Consider the following 19087-nt stretch of genomic DNA (forward strand, 5'->3'; position numbering starts at 1 on the left):
AGACTGCTTAAGACTCAGAAATCAGAAAAGAAATTGCATTTGGAGTTATGTGTGAAATAATTTTCTAGGCCAGCATGAGAATATTATTTTTCACCACAATGAGAGGAAAAGAAAAGATATGAAAGAGCTCACTGTCAGCAATACTCCCTGCTTCTAAAACATTATTATTTTTTTTGGCTTCCAGATATGAAATGGTCTGTGTCTAACCTAAAATTTAGATTTTATTCATCTTCCATGTGGTGTGTTACATTGCAAACACAGTAAGCCAGCAACAGCAACAGAAAATCCATACCTGCAGTGAAGGTATCCTTCATAGTAGCAGGGTTTCTGCCAGGAAAATTAGGTAAGTTCGAGGGGGGTAGAGTCAGTACTTGGAAGTATCCACCTACTATAATTCTACTACCTAATTTTGTATGTGTCTGTGTGTAGCTCTGCACTGCCGGACTTGCAATAAACTGGATACCCTGAGCAGATTATCTGATTAGATGCTGAAACAACCTATTGACTTTATCATTACATTACATTCAGTTTACTGGCAGAGAGATTTTTCCTTATTACATGGAGGCAAAGCTACTTTTTTAGTAGCCCATTTTAAATACAATAAAACTTGCTTGATACGATGGCCCAGAGAGTTCAAATACACCACAACTTAAGAAAACACCGGCAAACAAAAAACAGCTGCAAAAGTGCACAAAACACAACAGAAGTGTTTTTACAGTGCATCAGCTAATGCAGATATACAATTGGTAAAGGACTAAATAGGCTTCTGTTGTTTTTTGCGTCCTTTTGTTGGTCTTTTCTTAAGTTGCAGTGCATTTGAACCCTCAAGGCCGCCTTTAAAATGTAAAAACAAGAGTAACATAAAACACGCAAAATACACAATCCGAAATAATAGATTATTTTAATATTAATATGACAATTGTCTTTGTCTTATTATACAAACAAAATATTGTATTTTTTCATGTCTAATGCATTTTCATGATAATTAGTAAAATGACTCTGTCCTCTAATACGGTGTACATTTTAGGACATCGTCAGGTATCAGACAAAAAATTGTCAGGTGTCAGTTGTCAAAAAAAAAAAAAAGTCAGGTATCAGAAAAAAAATTGTCAGGTGTCAGTTGTCAAAAAAAAAATTGTCAGGTATCAGACAAAAAATTGTCAGGTGTCAGTTGTCAAAAAAAAAATTGTCAGGTATCAGAAAAAAAATTGTCAGGTGTCAGAAAAAAAATGTCAGGTATCAGAAAAAAAATTGTCAGGTGTCAGAAAAAAAAATGTCAGGTGTCAGAAAAAATATTGTCAAGTGTCAGTTGTCAAAAAAAAAAAAAGTCAGGTATCAGAAAAAAAACTGTCAGGTATCAGAAAAAAAATTGTCAGGTGTCAGAAAAAATATTGTCAAGTGTCAGTTGTCAAAAAAAAAAAAAGTCAGGTATCAGAAAAAAAATTGTCAGGTGTCAGACAAAAAAGTTGTCAGGTGTCAGAAAAAAAATTGTCAGGTGTCAGTTGTCAAAAAAAAAATTGTCAGGTATCAGAACACAAGGTACCAGAGAGAAAATCTTCCTGCAGGTGGCGCTGTTGTCATGTCCCACCCGAATTGATTTCCAAATATGTCATCAACGTGTGACCGTGGGAGAGCGTAAGGTCATTGACCTCACCGGAGTTTTACCGTGGTTCAGGCTCCTAACGACACAAGGTAAGTTTAACTTTTTCTCCCTTTTGTTCATATTTTTGCCACAGTTGTGTTATATTAAGTTGCAGTTATGTTGTGAAAGTTACATATCAGAGACGGAAAGCCAGTTTTGTACGAAACCAAATCAGTACTATTTTTGTCTGGCTAATTCATTCTAGCTAGCGACAGTGGTGAAACGTGATTCAAATTTAAACTGTTCAGTAATTGTTTTGTATACATTTCAGCAAATGGACAAGCTGAAAGCTCACGAGCAGCCTGCATCCTTTCTGTCGCTCTTTTTCTTTATTTCTCTTTTCTATATTGCTACTGTCGGGATATTTTTTGATCCCGATATGTTTTTTTCTGTTGTTGTTTTTAGACTTTGCTGCAATATGTCATCTGACGATGATGAAAGGAGTATCCGACTCTGGCTGGTTCCCATGACTGTACCAAAAATACATTTTTTTTTTTAATTAAAAAAAGAGCATTAAAAATAAATGACTAAAGTACAACTTATTTATTAACTACTGTTCACCTCTTTCATATCAAAGAAGTGTATTTTTTGCTACACAAGTTTTATTTGTGGGCACTGAATAGACGATGCTTTTAGTGTAATTGCCACATAAAAAGATTTAGTACTTTACTGGTTAATTACTTATGTTCAGTGTAAGAGGTGGGTGATCAATTAGACTGTTGTTGTTACACTTAACCTTTCAAGATATGATGATAATAACATTGTTCAACAAAGGCTTAAAACAAAAGGAAATCAGCTGTGCACTGAATTCATATGGGCATAAAATAAGGTAAGTCTGCATTTCAACAGTTTCCGTGACAACTCTCTAAAATGACAAAACATGCAGTTAGCATTTAATATAATGTAAGTCTGTGTTGTCTTTTAACAGTGAGAGGCATCTGAGACGAGTTTTAAAACTTCTAGGGTTGAAGCGAAGATGCCCCCAACGACCTTTTACTGAAATCCACAAAGCTGTGGAGGTAAGCGTTAAAACATCAGTGCAAAAAATATATATTTTCCTGAAGTCTGTGTCATGAGCTATTGTAGAAACAAATGTTATTTTCTGTAGTGATTTTAAAAAAAAAAACATTCAATTGTCTGTTTGTTTGTTTTTTAGAGTGAGATGAAACAGTGGTCTCCTGAACAAGGAATCAGGGCAATGGTAAAGCGGGTAAGGGATGTCAGAGGAGTGCGGCCTTGTTACAGGTTGGTTAAATAGTGTGTATATGATCAAGTGTTCTCTTGTTTTACTGTTGAGCTCAGAGTAAAATCTATTGTTACTGTAGAGACGATGTTGCGAATATAATGAGGTATATGGATGCAAGTGGTCTTCAGAGGAGATCTCCTGGAAAGAAGAAAATTCCCTGTCGGAATTACATCAGCCGTGGTCCAAATGACACACGGCACATTGATGGTATTTATTTTATCTTTTCAATTAACCTTCCAAACATGTTTTGATGGTACTTCTGTTGAAACAAATTGTAATTATTATTTGTTGTTTCATATAGGCAATGATAAACTGAAGTTCTTTGGAATGTGGATACATTTGGGGATTGATGGGTAGGTTTGAATATGGCATTCGCTACTTAATTTATTATATTCAGTGATAGTACAAAGTTGCTTCAAGATAAGGATGTGCGGTAAACTGAGGTGTTATCTCTCCTGAGTAGTCTAGGGCAGGGATGAGCAAGTCCAGGCCTCGAGGGCCGGTGTCCTGCAGGTTTTAGATGTGTCCTTGATCCACAGCTGATTCAAATGGCTAAATTACCCTCACAACATGTTTTGTAGTTCTCCAGAGGCCTGGTAATGAACTAATCATTTTATTCAAGTGTGTTTACCCAGGGTGATATCTAAAACATGCAGGACACTGGCCCTCGAGGTCTGGATTTGGCCAAGCCTGGCCTAAGGGACCAAGATAAAGTATGAATAGTGAAGGAGGATTCAAGATGGCGGTTTTTAAAAGGCTTATTTCCTGCTAGTCTTAAAGTTCCATTTCAGACTGGCAGTTAATTTCAGGGAGGGCCAAGACCAACACAACAAACAAAACATCCCTGATATAAAGTAAACAGAATTTAACTCCAAAGAAAATAAAATGTACAATTTACGATAACCTACCTAACCAACACATAAACAGGAGAATACAAGGGATTACAAAACAAAAGGCAGCTCTCCCCTCGCGTCAGTCTGAACACAGTCAAGAGTCACATTCAATTCCAAAGGCATGTAAGCCTACACAACTATGGCAGTCAAAATGGCCGGAGGAACCAGAAACAACGCCTAGACATAATACAATGGAAAACCAGCATACTCTTGGGGAATGTAACAAAAACCAAACATAGTGCCAAAACATGATTAAATCATATGTACAAGTGGCCACTTTTCTGTTTCTTTCTTTTCAGATTTTCCAGGAAGGTTCTATGGCTAAAGGTGGGCACATCCAACCGCAAGCAAAACTTTGTGGCCAGATACTTCTTTGAGGCTGTTCAAGAACAGGGTGGTATGCAATATACTAAAAAATGGGGGGTTAAAAAAGATTACATTTTGTTAATAAATTTATTTTTTCATCATTCACTAATTATCTTCAGTTTGTGTCTTTAGGCTGTCCTCAAATGATTCGGGGGACAGAGGAAAGGAGAACCTTGTTGTGGGTCAAATGCAGATGGCATTTCACATGCGAGATCTTGGGAATCAGGCATGGAGGTGCTTCAGAATGGGGACATCAGTGCACAACCAGGTATGTCTTTAAGCTGGTAAATGACTATTTCTAAAGTAACAACCTGACAACAAAACTGATAATGTCATGTTTCTGTTGTTTAGAGAGCTGAATGTTTCAACAGTATTTTAAAGCGGACATGGATTAAGAAATGGCTGACACCATTTGAGGTAAAGCAAATCTTTCACCTGTAAAACCTATTAACAAAGAGTAGCCATCCAAATTTCGTTAAACATACGATGGATTAGTTTATCTGAAAACACAAGGCCAGAATCTGTGTTTATGTACATCTGTACCTTTTCACTAATGAAATTCTCACCTTCACAACTTATGTCTTTTTCAAAACAACATGCGTAGGCCATGATGGAGTCTGGGATCCTTGAACTGGACAATCCTGTGCACATGTAAGTCAATATTTTTAGACATGAAAAATAATCAAGCAGCAGTATGAAAGTATGTGGTCTAGGAATGCCTTTGTTTTTTGAGTACTGATTAAAATTTAGCTTTTACTTATTCTACCTCAAAGAAGCAGATGAACATATTAATTTTTTAATTCTCCTTTTTCATAGCAACTGCTTGCAGTACTCACACTTGCCACTGCTTCAAAGAGACTTAAAAACGGAGCAAACAGTTTGGAACACCCATGACATCCGCAAGCAACGCAATGCACCTGGTCCATTTGGGAAACCCGACCTTCTGTTTACCTCACCACCTCCTGGTATGTCATTTGAAAGCCTGTGGGGTTTTATTTTTTTGTTTGTTTTTTAACTTTCATTAGTTTACTTTTACTTTGATATAGCACTCTTCACAGGATAAAAACCACAAAGTGGCTTCACAATAATATAAAACAGATAAACATAAAACAGCACAATCGAACATACAGAATAAATGCAATCAAGGAAACGTAATGATGGAGGCAGAGCATTCCATGACCTGGGAGCCACCGCTTTGGAAGATCTCTTGCCTCTGGTCTTCTGGTGGGACTACTAACAGCCATTGATTAGATGATCACAGGCTGGGAGAGGGAGCGTGGGGTTCTATAAGATCAGAAATTAAGGCAGGAGCTTCACGATTCGGAGCATTGAAAGTCATTACTAAAATTTTTAAATGAATTTTCTAAAATATACTGGAAGCCAGTGTAATGAGCGTAAAACTGTTATAATGTGCTTTCTCTTTTGTGTCTTCCGAAGAAGCCTACTTGTAGTACAATAAGAGATTTCTGAATTTCTACTGTCAATACTAAAATGGCTTCATATTGACACCTTTAACTAAAAATTTATCTAAATGTTTGAGTGATATTTCCATCTTTAAGTTTCTGTAATAACATCTGTAAACACTGACTGCTTCTTATACAGGTTCTAGAACAGCTTTGTCATTATTCATTTATTTTTAACATTCAAAGTGAACATCTTTTCAATATTGTCTTTCATTCGCAGGATATGGCAATGTGCTGCACATTGTTGACCCAGACCTTTTAGACTATGCCAAGCAATTAATCTGTGAGAGGGAAGAGCCTTCACTGGTAGCAAACCAGGAATTCAGAGACATGTGCCAGAACATTTTAGAAAACAGCCAGTTTCCCTGCACACCTGATGGTTGCCTTGCTGCATACCTCATGCTAGTCCAAGAGCTCACAACTGCCATGAACAGAAATGCAGTTCCTACACTTTCTACGTTTGCCGAGGCAAATGACATGTACATCTTTCTGAAGAGAGAGAGGATGGAAGGTGCACCAGTAAACATTTCCAATGACCAATAAAATCATACAACAGTGTTTGTTAACATTTATTTATCCATGTTTAAAATCAACAGGTAATTTGAAAACTGTCTGACCAACAAAATGTACAATAAAATGTTGAAATACAATTGACAAGGTGCCATCTTTCATAATGATTCAGTGTTTCATTTACCACAACTTTTGTTAACAATAATGTAGAACATAATTCACATTGAAAGACTTTTGAACTGCAGACTGTAGCAACATTACCACTTGTAGCCATATCGGCTCGTAAGATCAAGGCCTGACTTGAGAAACTTAACAACATCAGATGCGGAAGGCCTTGAGTCTGGGTCATAGCTCACCAAACCACCAAGAAAACTGTTTTTGTCACTGAGATGTGATAGGGCATGTGGTGGGGTTTTGGTGGCCATTAGTGCAGCCAGTTCTCTTTGTTTTTTAACCATCCACGGAGCGGAACCCGTCAGGATCTCCAGATATGTGGCTCCGAGGGACCACATGTCTGTCTGGAACGAGGCCTCTTCAAACATCAGTATGCATTCAGGGGCCATGTAAAGATATGTGCCACCAGCTGGACCAGTAGCCTGGGCAGTGAACTTACTCCCTTGACGAAGCATCACAGTGTCTCTTATGTTTGCCATGCCCCAGTCTGTCAGGACTGCCTTCTTAGAAGGGTGGTGAACCTATAAGGTATACATATGAGAACTTACCAGGTTGTCTAAAATTTCACAAATGTTATCAAAAATGTCATTCCAAAGACCACAGCTCATAATTGGGGAAAAAAAAAACCCTCAAAGCTTTTAGCACCCAGATCACCCAATCACTGCAGATTTATTCTGAGATTGTTTATTATACCCAACATTAAAATTAACAGATTGGTTAATGATCCAACCCGGTTTTATAGTCCTGTGCATTTTTTAATCCCCATTCCACTTAAGCAAGTGGTACAGACTAATAAAAGAATAGAAACTTTCAGTTTGTAAAGCCTAAACTTACAACATGTTTGGGAATTTTGTAGGTGTGCAAGAACCAACATATTAAAGAAAAATTGGACTATTAAAGAAACAATGTAAGGCTTCTTACTTTAAAAAAAAAATCCTTTATATGAATATGCCAGAAAAGTTTCTCATTGTTCAAATGTAGTGTTTAATAGACTGAAGAGAATAAAGTTAAATAAATAATATACTATTTTTATTTTGATCTTCAAAAACAAAGTGGAGAAAAAGAAAAATACAATATGGCTTACCATGACATTTGCTGGCTTTATATCCTGGTGAATGATTCTCTGTGCATGGATGTACTCTACTGCCATGGATAAGTCCAGTGATATGAAACCGGCATCATCCCCTTCAAGCTATCAAGACAATATATAATATTAATAAAACAATGCATAGCCAGGTGTGACAATCTAACATGTCTACCACTGGAAATGTATTACTTCAAATAGGATTAGTATTCAAATGCAACTGCTCGTGAGCTTTCAGCTTGTCCATTTGCTGAAATGTATACAAAACAATTACTGAACAGTTTAAATTTGAATCACGTTTCACCACTGTCGCTAGCTAGAATGAATTAGCCAGACAAAAATAGTACTGATTTGGTTTCGTACAAAACTGGCTTTCCGTCTCTGATATGTAACTTTCACAACATAACTGCAACTTAATATAACACAACTGTGGCAAAAATATGAACAAAGGGGAGAAAAAGTTAAACTTACCTTGTGTCGTTAGGAGCCTGAACCACGGTAAAACTCCGGTGAGGTCAATGACCTTACGCTCTCCCACGGTCACACGTTGATGACGTATTTGGAAATCAATTCGGGTGGGACATGACAACAGCGCCACCTGCAGGAAGATTTTCTCTCTGGTACCTTGTGTTCTGACACCTGACAACTTTTTTTCTGACACCTGACAATTTTTTTTCTGACACCTGACAATTTTTTGTCTGACACCTGACAATTTTTTGTCTGATACCTGACTTTTTTTTTTTTGACAACTGACACCTGACAATTTTTTGTCTGATACCTGACGATGTCCTAAAATGTACTCTCAAGGACGCTTCGCTCAAAAAAAGCATCCAGCAGAATGCACAGGGTTCTTACGGTTAGAAATTGGTCACAGACTTGAAGAGTGTGTATAACTAACCTTAGGCACAACTTTGTGGCTTTGTAACACTCACATCTGTTACTGTGATCTAAGAATAGACCAACAGTGCTGTCTGATTGGGGAAGAAATTGAGAAAACAGAAAATATTACAGTATGTGGACTTCATTATTGATATATTCCACTTTTTACAGTATATGATAGGAACTATAAAAATCAATAAACTGGGCAGAAAAAATGGATAGAGATGAGTAAGATTAGAGGAGTCAACAAATGAAACAGAACTGTGGAGAAATATGATATCAGAAATAAGATGCCAGAGATGCATATGAAGAATTGCTTAAAATATTTACATTATTGTGTAATATAAATTGCCCAGTACACCAATATAGCAGAAAACATAAATACATGGACTGGTCTTCAAAATATATGTAAAAAGAAAAATGCATTATACACAGATTTCATAGGCAAAAACCTGAAGATGCTGAAATAAGATATAAAAATGATTTCATTTATATAATAACATCTATGAAGAAGAAATATTATAAGAAACCATTCAACAATAATATAAATATTATTAAAAGGATGGAGGACATACTTGTCAGTGTAATTAGAAGTGGGTCTATACCAAAACAACGAATCCGAGTATTTCATCGTAACAAACACGAGGATTATAATATGGATGGTTTCTCGTAACTGTTGGACCAGATTTAGTGGGAAAAAATCACTGATCCAGGAGAAGAAAAGCTGGATTCATTGAGACAGAAAGGTGAGATTAAAAAGTCATTGGGATGGAGTTGTAGTAATATTGATACGATACTGCTGCATGATACTGATCGGATAATGATTTGATGCATTTGTTGAATGAGTTGACTGTTGTTTTTTTTAATGTTGTTTTTTAAATAACACATCTGTAAAGATTCAAAATGGGGTTGAAACTGAAGGAGTCGATGAAAACAGTTTTCCTGGGTTCATTGATGGTTCATTGAGTGAGAGAACAAGGTTACAATTTGAGCAGTTTTTGTAACTTTGTGTGGAAAATTGGGTTTCTGTGTGTGTAGTGACACTGTGGAAGCAATATTTAATACTCTCCATGTTTCTTGCCCTCTCTTTCTCTCTCTCGCTCCCTCTTCTCCTGTATCTCTGTGTTCTGTCTCCCTTACCTGTTCCCATGTTATTCTGTTTTTCAACCTTTGTCTCCCCAGTCTGTTGTGTGTTTCCATGTTTGATAATCCCGGTCTTTGTGTCAAGCCTGCATCTGATTTGTCCCTCCTGTGCTCTTTCCTGATCATCCTGATGTGCATGTATGGTCCCAGTCTCCCTTGTGCCAGAACATCAGTTCTTCTTCCTCCATGGACACCTATAGTCCATGTTCTTAGTGCTGGTTTTGCCCAGTGTAGTTTCATGTTAGTAAAGATTTAGTCTCCTTTTGCCTTTCATTTTTGTATTGTCATGTAACCTTGCTACATGCTCCACTCTGAATTTGGGTCCTCTCTAAGACATGATCATGACATTCCCACTCCTTTCAATATCTAAACTAAGTATAGATGGAGGGAAATTGGAGTATATTTTGCTTAATTTTGTATAACATTTCTTTATTTGTTTTCCTCTTTCTAATTGACTCTCTGTATATTGTTTATATGATCGTGATTTATGTGATAGGCACTTATGCACCCCTATACCATCAGAGATGCAGGCTTTTGAACTGAGAACTGATAATAAGTTGGATATTCCCTTTCCTCTGTAGTCCAGAGGAGATGGCGCCCATGTTTTTCAAAATGAATTTCAGTTTTTTTGAGACGTCATTTGATACACCACTATCAAAGTAATAGTAACTAATAGTTCAATGTCTCAATGAGTTCATATGTCTCATAAATGAAATATGTTCGAGATTTGCAAATCATTGTGTTCTTAGTATTAATATATTTAGAGAATCCCTCCTTTTTTGGAATTGGAGTTTATTTAAGTATATGTCGTTATATACTCGTTTTGGACTGGCTCGGATATTCTGATATGTTTTGGAATACAAGTGACTAATAAAGTAAAATTTGTTCATATAGCAATTTTTTGAGACAAGAGTCATGAAGTCTTTATAGAGGTATTGAAAAACAGTCACAATGAACAGATCAAACATTGCCCATCTGAATAGATTAGTTTTAAGTTGTAATGCATATAAAATCTATAAAACCTATACCTCTGAAAAATCATCAAACATGAAAGTCAGTATAACTGGAGTTACAGTGTTTTCATATGACAGATGCAATTTGCTAATAAGTGTGCAAATTAGTTTAGGTAATGCCTTTGTTTGCATAATGGGATATGTGTGATCCATCGCTGTGATTATAGCAGCACAAGTGGTTATTTTAGCAGAACACTAGCTGTATGTAGCGTGCTCACCACATGCAGTGAATCATGTACAATACGTGGTCCAGGGAACTTCCACCCTCCATTCAAATTCACTGCGTGAGAGCTTTGTCTAAAGAAACTGCACTGCTAACACCTATGACCTACTGTTTGACTCTAAATGCGGCAACTGTTGTGCATGGTTCACTGTCTGCAGAACTCACATGGAGATAAATTACTAAACTGTCCCATTGTCCTCGCTATGTGGGATGTCGTTTAAATGGATGTTCTTCGATAAATCTTTCTTGATATCCTTTGAGGGAAATTGAGTGCCATACTTGGTCCACATGGGTGACATTGTCCCTTTCACGCTGCAGCAGCTTGGATCTCAAAGAAATCAAGTCAACATGTAGATTCTCAGAGAGTACAAAGCCTCAGCCCCTTGTCACTGGCCTCTGCAGTCTATTTTGTTCAGCTCAAGTGGCCACACGTGGTCTTTATTCTTGAGAGGAAGACTGACAACTTCACCACAAACGTTAGTGCAACTACTCAACAAGATTGTCAATTTCCAGCTCTCCGTGAGACAAAATCCTCAAATGAAAAAAAAGAAACCACCACCTGTCAGAACAGTCAATCTACCTCTTAGAAGTATGAGGAAGGTGAGAGGAAATCCCTGCAACTATCACTTTAGGTCATGTCAGTGACAGGGAGTTACACTCTCTGGTTACAAAGCTTTTCTCTATGCTGTACACATACTGAAAAGACACCTGATTTCTGCACCAATTCTGTGAATAATAACCCGTTGCCCTTGACAGATTCATTTCATGAAAAATCATTATATCCAACAAGACATGCCCAAAAAACAGAAATAATCAACTTGCACTCAGAAAAATAAAGGTGCCAACTGGAACCAAAAGTGATTCTTTAGACTGATGCCATAGAAGAACCTTTTTTGGTGCCACAAAGAACCATCAAGAAATGGTTCTTTGGGGCACCTTTTTCAAAGAAAAAACCTTTTTAAAAATGGTTCTTTGAAAAACCATTTTTTAAAAGGTCATTCTATAAAAAAACATTTTAAAGAACCTTTTTTGAGTGGTTCTTTAAAGCACCATTTTAAATCTTTCAAAATAAAATGTATCCTAAATTGAATTTGAGTAGGGTAAAATAAATACAAGCACATAGAGATATTTTAATGGTTTATTGCCATTTCGTAGTATACCAAAAGACAAAAAGGCATTTTAACCCTCAGCACAACATCACAACTAATACATGTCACATATTAGTCATTTAAACAGTAATAATTAAACATTTTTACTAGACTATAAATAGATATATATATATATATAAACTATACTAAGATAACACAATTAATGCATGTATTGTTTAATTAATAAAAAATCAGAAAGTGATAAAACACATTAGAAATAGCAATAGCTTCATAACAGACCAATAAATCAACACATTTTCATCAGAAGATATTTGCATGTTCAGTAAAAATATTTCAACAACAATTTTTTTTATTAAAATGATCAATGGACTTCAGCTTCATGTTATGTAAGGTAAGTTTCATGTTGTACTCATGGTTCTTTATTAGTCCAGTTTAGGACAATGTCTCTGACGTTTATATATTATCACATATATGTTATATAAAAACAACCTCACACCTGCAGTTGTTTCAGTTTTTCCACGTGTTTCCTGTCAGCTGGTCAACCTCACTCAGGTGGACATCCATATCAGCCAACCAAACGACAAGCTCCTCCCTTTGTGCTTCAAATCCCTCCCACTCTGAGACAAGGAGCTAAGAGAGAGAGAGAAAAAGAGTCGATTATAAAGAAGAGAGAAAAGTGAAACCCTCCTGAGAAGGTCTGACTCGCATACCTCCAGTCGAGCTGTGATGTACTCCGGTTTGGCGTTCACGTCATCCCAGCAGTGGCCGCACTCCCTCGCTGATGCCAGCAGCCAAGCCTGCAGGGTGCCCTGGAAGAGCCGAGGTCCTGCCTCTCGCCGCAGCCTCTGAATACACAAACACAAATTGCATCTGAAGCAGGAGGTGCAGATTGTTTTTGCTATGCTTTTCTAAATCCAGGCCAGCGGACGACTTTTGTCTTGCAGAAGTAAGAACTGGAACCCAAATCAAATGTATGCGATACACAATCAATTCACAAGAACGCATTATAAAAGAAAGTCCCATTCTTGCCTGATTTCAACTGAATTCTGCATCAAAACAGGATTATACATGTAACACTAAAGATATTTTGATGGCTTGTGCACATAAGCCTCTGTAATATATTTATAATTTAAAATGCCACTGGTCATAATATAACAGTAACGCTCAGTCATATCTCCTGAAAATTATGTTTCAGCCAAAGTCTAAATTGTGTTTCCAGAGAAATATATTTGTTCTCCAGGATTATGTCTGTTTGTAAAGTATCACAAATATATTTTGTAAAGGACAACCTAGAAAATGGCAACAAAGCTTCAGAAGGAGTCCGAAATCTTGGAAAGAGAGACTAAAAACTAAGGATCTTAGGCCAGTGTGGTTGAACGGCTTTCTAACTAAGCCAACCTATGTGGCTACTATAATCTGTTGCAGACAAGGACACAGAGAGCTGGAGACACAAGGGCTAAGTAATCCTTCCTTTTGTACTGCCTTAAAGTCCGTCTAAAGGGTGTATGTATATAGCTATTTCTTTGTAAGACACAAGGATGTCAGCTAGGTGCTCCCCATCTGATGACAAATTTGACATCACCTTGAGCCAAGCAGATCCTAATGGACTTGCAGATGAAAGAACTATTAAATGCTCAATGGTGGATGGCCCAGAGCCAAGTTGGGGAGGCGGGACACCTCTGGAGGCTAAAAGCTATACATGGTTCCCTGTTGATGACCACAGCCCGCTGGGCAGAGAGCCAGTGGTGAAGATGACAATCATGAGGAACCAGGCAGATAGCCAGCGAGGATGAGGATCTTTTAGTGGTGGACCAGGTGTCCAGAGACACACCTTCAGAAGTTTCCACTTCTGAAGATTTATGAGCAGATGACCTATCAATTCCCCAACGGTTTAAACCCATAAATATTTAGTTCACATTTAAAAAGATATGTGAACAGACTAGACTGTTTGTTTCAGGAACTTGCAATCCATTTCCTGCCCCTGATACAGTACTTCAACCATGTAACCAGCAAAGTACCTGCTAGATCTTTCCCTTACAAAAATAGCCATGTGTAACATGCACAAAGTGAAGTCAGTTGCATAGTTTTTCACGCTTAATGGATCAATAATCCTCCACTCTGGGTGGGAGAAGAAAAGAAAGTCTTCACTGTCAGGGCAAAAATTAGAACATATTAATTAAAGTTCGCTAGGTAGCTAATGTTTGTTGGTTTTCAAGGTTACTATAGTGTGACTCTAACAGTGATAGTTCAGTTTTGTTAACACATTCTGTTATGACATTAATCAAATAATGGGTTTGTTCCAGTCTAGTTTTAAACGATCCTTCACTGGGTTGCCGAGGAGACTGAGAGGTTGTTCCCATTTGGCCACTGTAAAGGGGAAAATGTATTAAAATGCAGTTCCAAACTCCCTAACTGGAGTGAAACTGACTGATGCTGGAATCTTTCTTATGTCATTTGCCTGTGGAAGGGGTTTCGCATCAGTTGTAATGATGGTAAATTTGATTCTTTTTACTGAATCGAGTTTGAATGAGTCACTCACCAAATTGAATCGGTTTTTTGAGTCATTTGAGTCACTGAGTCAGTTGACCAGAGAGTGCAAAAAATGTACATTTTCACTTAAACTTAATTTGTTTCTCTAAACGACTATATTATAGAGCAAAAAAAAAGCAAAAAAAAAAAAAAAGATTTCTAAAGGGAGCATTTATTTTATTTATTTTTATTTTATTATGTGTCAAATATATATTTTCTCATCTAAATGTCCACTGAGCTGTGTGCCAGAGTAATAGGCTCTGTTTTGAGTTTTGTTCAAGAAAGAATGACTTCATATAGGGAAAGATATATATCACATATGCAGGTCACCTTAAACTAGTTTTTTAATTAAGCAGCAAGGCAGAACAAAATCAGGTCTGTATCAAGACATGAGGACTAAACCCCAATTCAACCAGACCCAGAACTGATCCGGAATTATAACAGGACTACAACAGTTCAAAATCAGGACTACTTAGGACATAGGTGTCAACCTCTGGCTCACGGGCCAAATTAGGCCTGCAGCCTAATTACATTTGGCCTGCGAAGCCATACCAAATTATTATTAGAGCTGGCCTACTGGTATTATACAGCTAATATATATATTGTTTAGTATTAAGCTTTGCTTGTTCCATATTCAGTTTTTCAGCAAAACATGTTTGAGTCCATAACAAGAGATTCATTCTTTTTTTTTTTTTTTTTTTTTTTTTTTTTCTTAAATGACATCAGAAACAGCAGTATGCGACATTACATGATGGCAGAGCTTCAGTTCATCCTTTGTCATTTTTTTTTTTTTTTTTTTTTTTTTTTAAATAAATAGGACAGGGGGAATGAATGAGAGAGAGAGGGGGAGAGAAAGAAAGAAAACCCAAGGGGAGAAGAGACGGTGAGAAGGGGGGGGAAGAGAGACAAAAAAAAAAAAAGAAAAAAAAACTCCTGGGTCACCTGTATGGAGAAAAAAAAACAAACAAACAAACAAACAAACAGAGGAGACAGCAAACAACAAAGAGCAACATAATAATAGAGAAAACAAAGCACCATCACAATAAACTAGCTAGTCATAGATATCAGTATTTACTAAGTAATAAACGATATTGTGCAGCACGCAAGATAGACAGCGCACAGTGTGCTTTGAGGCAGCAGCCAAGAAAGCTTTAGTCCGCGTCTGTGAATACCCATGTGTGCATACCTGTGTGGATCAGCATGCTTGCATTCCAAAGGTTTCTCCATGTAATGATCTGCTAGGGAGTGTGGGGGGGCCACAGCCCCGTCCTCCAGGGTGTGAAGCGGGTATGGAGGAGATCAAAACTCCAGACATCCAGAGGCCCCCAGAACACAAGAGACCATGGAAGACCAACAGAGGGGCAGCCGCGCCACTGTTCCAGTAAGAGCTGAGGAGAGTCCCAGACGAGGGCTCACTCAGCAGCCGCGGAGCAGAAGCCAGGGGGGGTTGCAGTGACGCGCCCGTGAGCTCCGCCGGCCCCCAGCTGCGCCTGAGTGACCGAGCCCTAGGCCGAGAGGCCGGGGGCACCCCACCTCCAAAGGGGCCCGAGCGAGCCCCAGGCCCCAGGCCCCGACAAGCGGCCGCCAAGGAGTGAGCCGGTGTGTACCCGGACGCCCACCCCCAGACACAAAGAACCACCAACACACCGACACCTGAGGGAGTCCGCCACCGGCAGGGGAAGTGGTGGTGGGTGGAGATAGGCCTCCAAACCTTGGAGGGCCTGAGGTGTCCCCAGAGAGGTGGCGTCTGATACCCAACCTGACATATAGACACAGACATACAGGCACACACAGACACAAACATCCATTCCCACCCTCATGCTCTCATATGCACTCACTCCACACTCAACCAACGTGGAGACAGACATAAAGAGACGCTGTACACACAATCACACTCCCCAAGCGTACTCTACAAACCGGGTCTAGGTACCCTTGCCCCTGGAGGGGGGAATTGCACCCAGACCCAGGTGGTGTTACCCTTTTCCCTGCGGTGGGGAGAGGCAGACCACCCCGACTCCGCAGCAGCAGGGAGGCCCCACACCCCAGACCGCAGTCGGACGGCCAACTCCTCCTACTAGCCCTCCCGCTCCAGCAGGCCGCAGAGAATGGGGGTGGGAGAAGACTCCAAACCTCCCTCCACCCGCTCATTGTAGTGTTGATGCATATGTGTTCTAAGGTGCAATTAAAACCCAGGAGGGCATGGAGCTACCTGCCAAGGAGCAGCAGGTAAGCGCATAGTCCCTCCTGCTAACCCTCAATGACTAAGTGTATTTAAAATTGAGAGGTGGGCAACGACGTCAGGGGTGAGGTATACACCCTGATGGTGATTTGGACTCCGTGATTGTGCCCACCCCCAAGATCCTATATGTATGTGTAATGAGAGTGTGAATAATGTGAATGTCTAAGTTGTGGGATAAAATTGAGGCAGAGGCAGCCAGAAGGGGACGGGGGGGGGGGTAGCCTCCTCTGCACCCTGGTGACATACCCCCACTCCAAGGCCCTGCATGTGTGGGTGGTTGTGGAGGAGCGGGAAGAGGGAGGCAGCTGGAGATGGGGAGGGAAGGAAGGGAGGGGCAGGTAACCCCTCCCTGGGGCCAGCTCCCCCGCTGACCCCAGTAGGCACTCCCACCCTCCGCGACCCGCCAGGGAAGGGGGGCCCAGGCCCATCAGACCGGGGCCCAGTGCAGTAGCGCCCCCCGGCTCCACAGAGCCCTGGACAGTCCACCCAACCCCACCACAGAGAAAACTGCACCCACCCCACCAACCACACATCTTCCAGACTACATAAGACGGTAAACGCCCAGGCTGAGATCTTCCTCCACCTCTCCTGTATCTCCCCCTCCTGCAGAGAGTTCCTGAGAGAAGAAAGCTCCTGCCAGATGTGACCATCCCCCCCACCAGTTGAAGAGCCCCCCAGGCGGCTCGATGCACCGGCGGCACCCTCACAAGAGATTCATTCTTAAATCTGGGGGAAGATTTTTTTTCAATAAATATTAATGTTAGCCCGCGACCTTGTTCCAGTTTTGAATTTTGGCCTACTGTGTATTTGAGTTTGACACCCCTGACTTAGGACTTAACCAAGACAGAACCAGAATCATAGACCTGCACTACACTTATTTTTTAATTCTACCAAAGTCCACTATTTAGATTGAGAAAAGTTTATATAATTATTTAGCCTTGTTGTGCAAACAAGTCTGCATAACTTAATAAGTATAGAATTTGAAAAATAACAAACCTAAAAAGAAACACTAGGTACAAGATACATGAGTACCTATGATACAGTGATACTTTTGGTAAACAACCATTTGACTAACATGTGTGTCTCACCTGCTCTTGTTCCATCTCTGTTCTATCTTCATTCTCCATCTCCCTCTCTGCTCCCCTCTCTCCCTCTTTGTGCTGACAATCATCAAATATACAGTTGAAGCCAGATATTTACATACTCTTCAGCTCAAAACACAAACACTTTTTAATTGTAACATCAAATCAGACTAAATGTTTATTTTTTTTAGATTGATAAATATAAAAAACATATTTGTTAAATTTAAGAGTAAAGAGAGAAACTGTCTGTATTTCTTAATTGCAAATGGACCCAAATTGTATTCAAATTTTGCCACACTTATGGAGCTCCACAATTCTTTTCCTGGTGTTTTGGTTGACATCTCTTGATTTTCCCATGTCAAAGAAACAGGCTCTGTGTTTTGCCTTATATGCATCCACAGGTGTGCCACCAATTTACTCACATGGACTCTACTAACCTATCAGAAGCTTCTTCAGCTCAGAATGGAATCGTCTGGAGTTTTCTTATTATTTAACAATAAACTTAGTGTATATGTGCTCCTAAATTTGATGATAATGATAAAATAGACAGCTCTGTCTCTCGTTATTCTGACGTTTAACTAATTCAAAAGATATTTCAATATTTATTTACAGAGGTGGGACCAAGTCATTGTTTTGCAAGTCTCAAGTAAGTCTCAAGTCTTTATCCTCAAGTCTCAAGTCAAGTCTCAAGTAATGTCAGGCAAGTCAGAGTCGAGTCTCAAGTCACTGGTGTAAAAGTCCGAGTAAAGTCACAAGTCTGAAATTTTGAATTTCAAGTCCTTTCGAGTCTTTAAGAAAAAAAAAAGAAAAAAGAATGTTGCAGTTATGCTAAATGTAAATATTAGACCATGTAATTTTTAAATCTGTGTTTTTCTCAACACATGACAAAATAGTGAACTTAGAAAATATACACAAATTGTGAAATTGCACCTCTTTAAAATGCAGCTCAATTAAACTTAGCTCCAAGAATAATTTTCACCGACAGTTCTGAGATAAGCTGCATGTTATTCTTGGATGCGGTTGTAGGACCGGCTTTAAAATCGCATGACAAAAATATCATACACATTAAAAAAAAACTGCATCACCAACGTAGCCTGGACAACATTTGCTAGTTAGATGAAGTCAGCTATCTCATCGTAGCATATTTATATGCATATTTATAATCATACGGTTCTTGGAGTGAGTGCACACACTCATGAAGTTTAGTAACTTCAGGTCACTGCAACAAGCCCAGGTACAGTTTACCGCCGGATGGGTGCAGGACCTTGAAATGCACCGTGTAGAAAGTAAAGACCATCGTACGTATCATAAGTTTACCAGTCTCACAAATCATCGTCATAAATACACATTCGTTAACCGTTTATTAATATAACCTTTGAGCTCAATGGTAATTAATTAGCAGTGGAAATAATTTCTGGTAGCATCACAGAAATGTAACAGTGACAATAATACTGTATGCTGTAATCGTACTGGGCAATTAGTGATACAAAAA

At 38.9% G+C, this 19087-nt stretch overlaps 1 protein-coding gene across 1 annotated transcript; it reads left to right on the forward strand.

Moving 5' to 3' along the window:
- Positions 1-1466: 1466 nt before the first annotated feature.
- On the forward strand, positions 1467-6260 carry LOC146689020 (uncharacterized). The gene is made up of 13 exons (XM_085437014.1): positions 1467-1692; positions 2048-2085; positions 2387-2471; positions 2571-2661; positions 2799-2887; positions 2968-3095; positions 3190-3241; positions 4081-4178; positions 4280-4415; positions 4499-4564; positions 4752-4798; positions 4964-5112; positions 5831-6260. Exons 2-10 carry the CDS (start codon positions 2061-2063, stop codon positions 4524-4526), a joined length of 732 nt encoding a protein of 243 aa, XP_085293140.1. The 5' UTR covers positions 1467-1692; positions 2048-2060; the 3' UTR covers positions 4527-4564; positions 4752-4798; positions 4964-5112; positions 5831-6260.
- The last annotated feature ends 12827 nt before the right edge of the window (positions 6261-19087 follow it).

This window comes from Copadichromis virginalis, linkage group LG17 (assembly GCF_057382275.1).
Source record: "Copadichromis virginalis isolate Kocher_CV1m ecotype Utaka linkage group LG17, C_Virginalis_male_GT1.1, whole genome shotgun sequence".
NCBI classification, from domain to species: Eukaryota; Metazoa; Chordata; class Actinopteri; order Cichliformes; family Cichlidae; genus Copadichromis; species Copadichromis virginalis.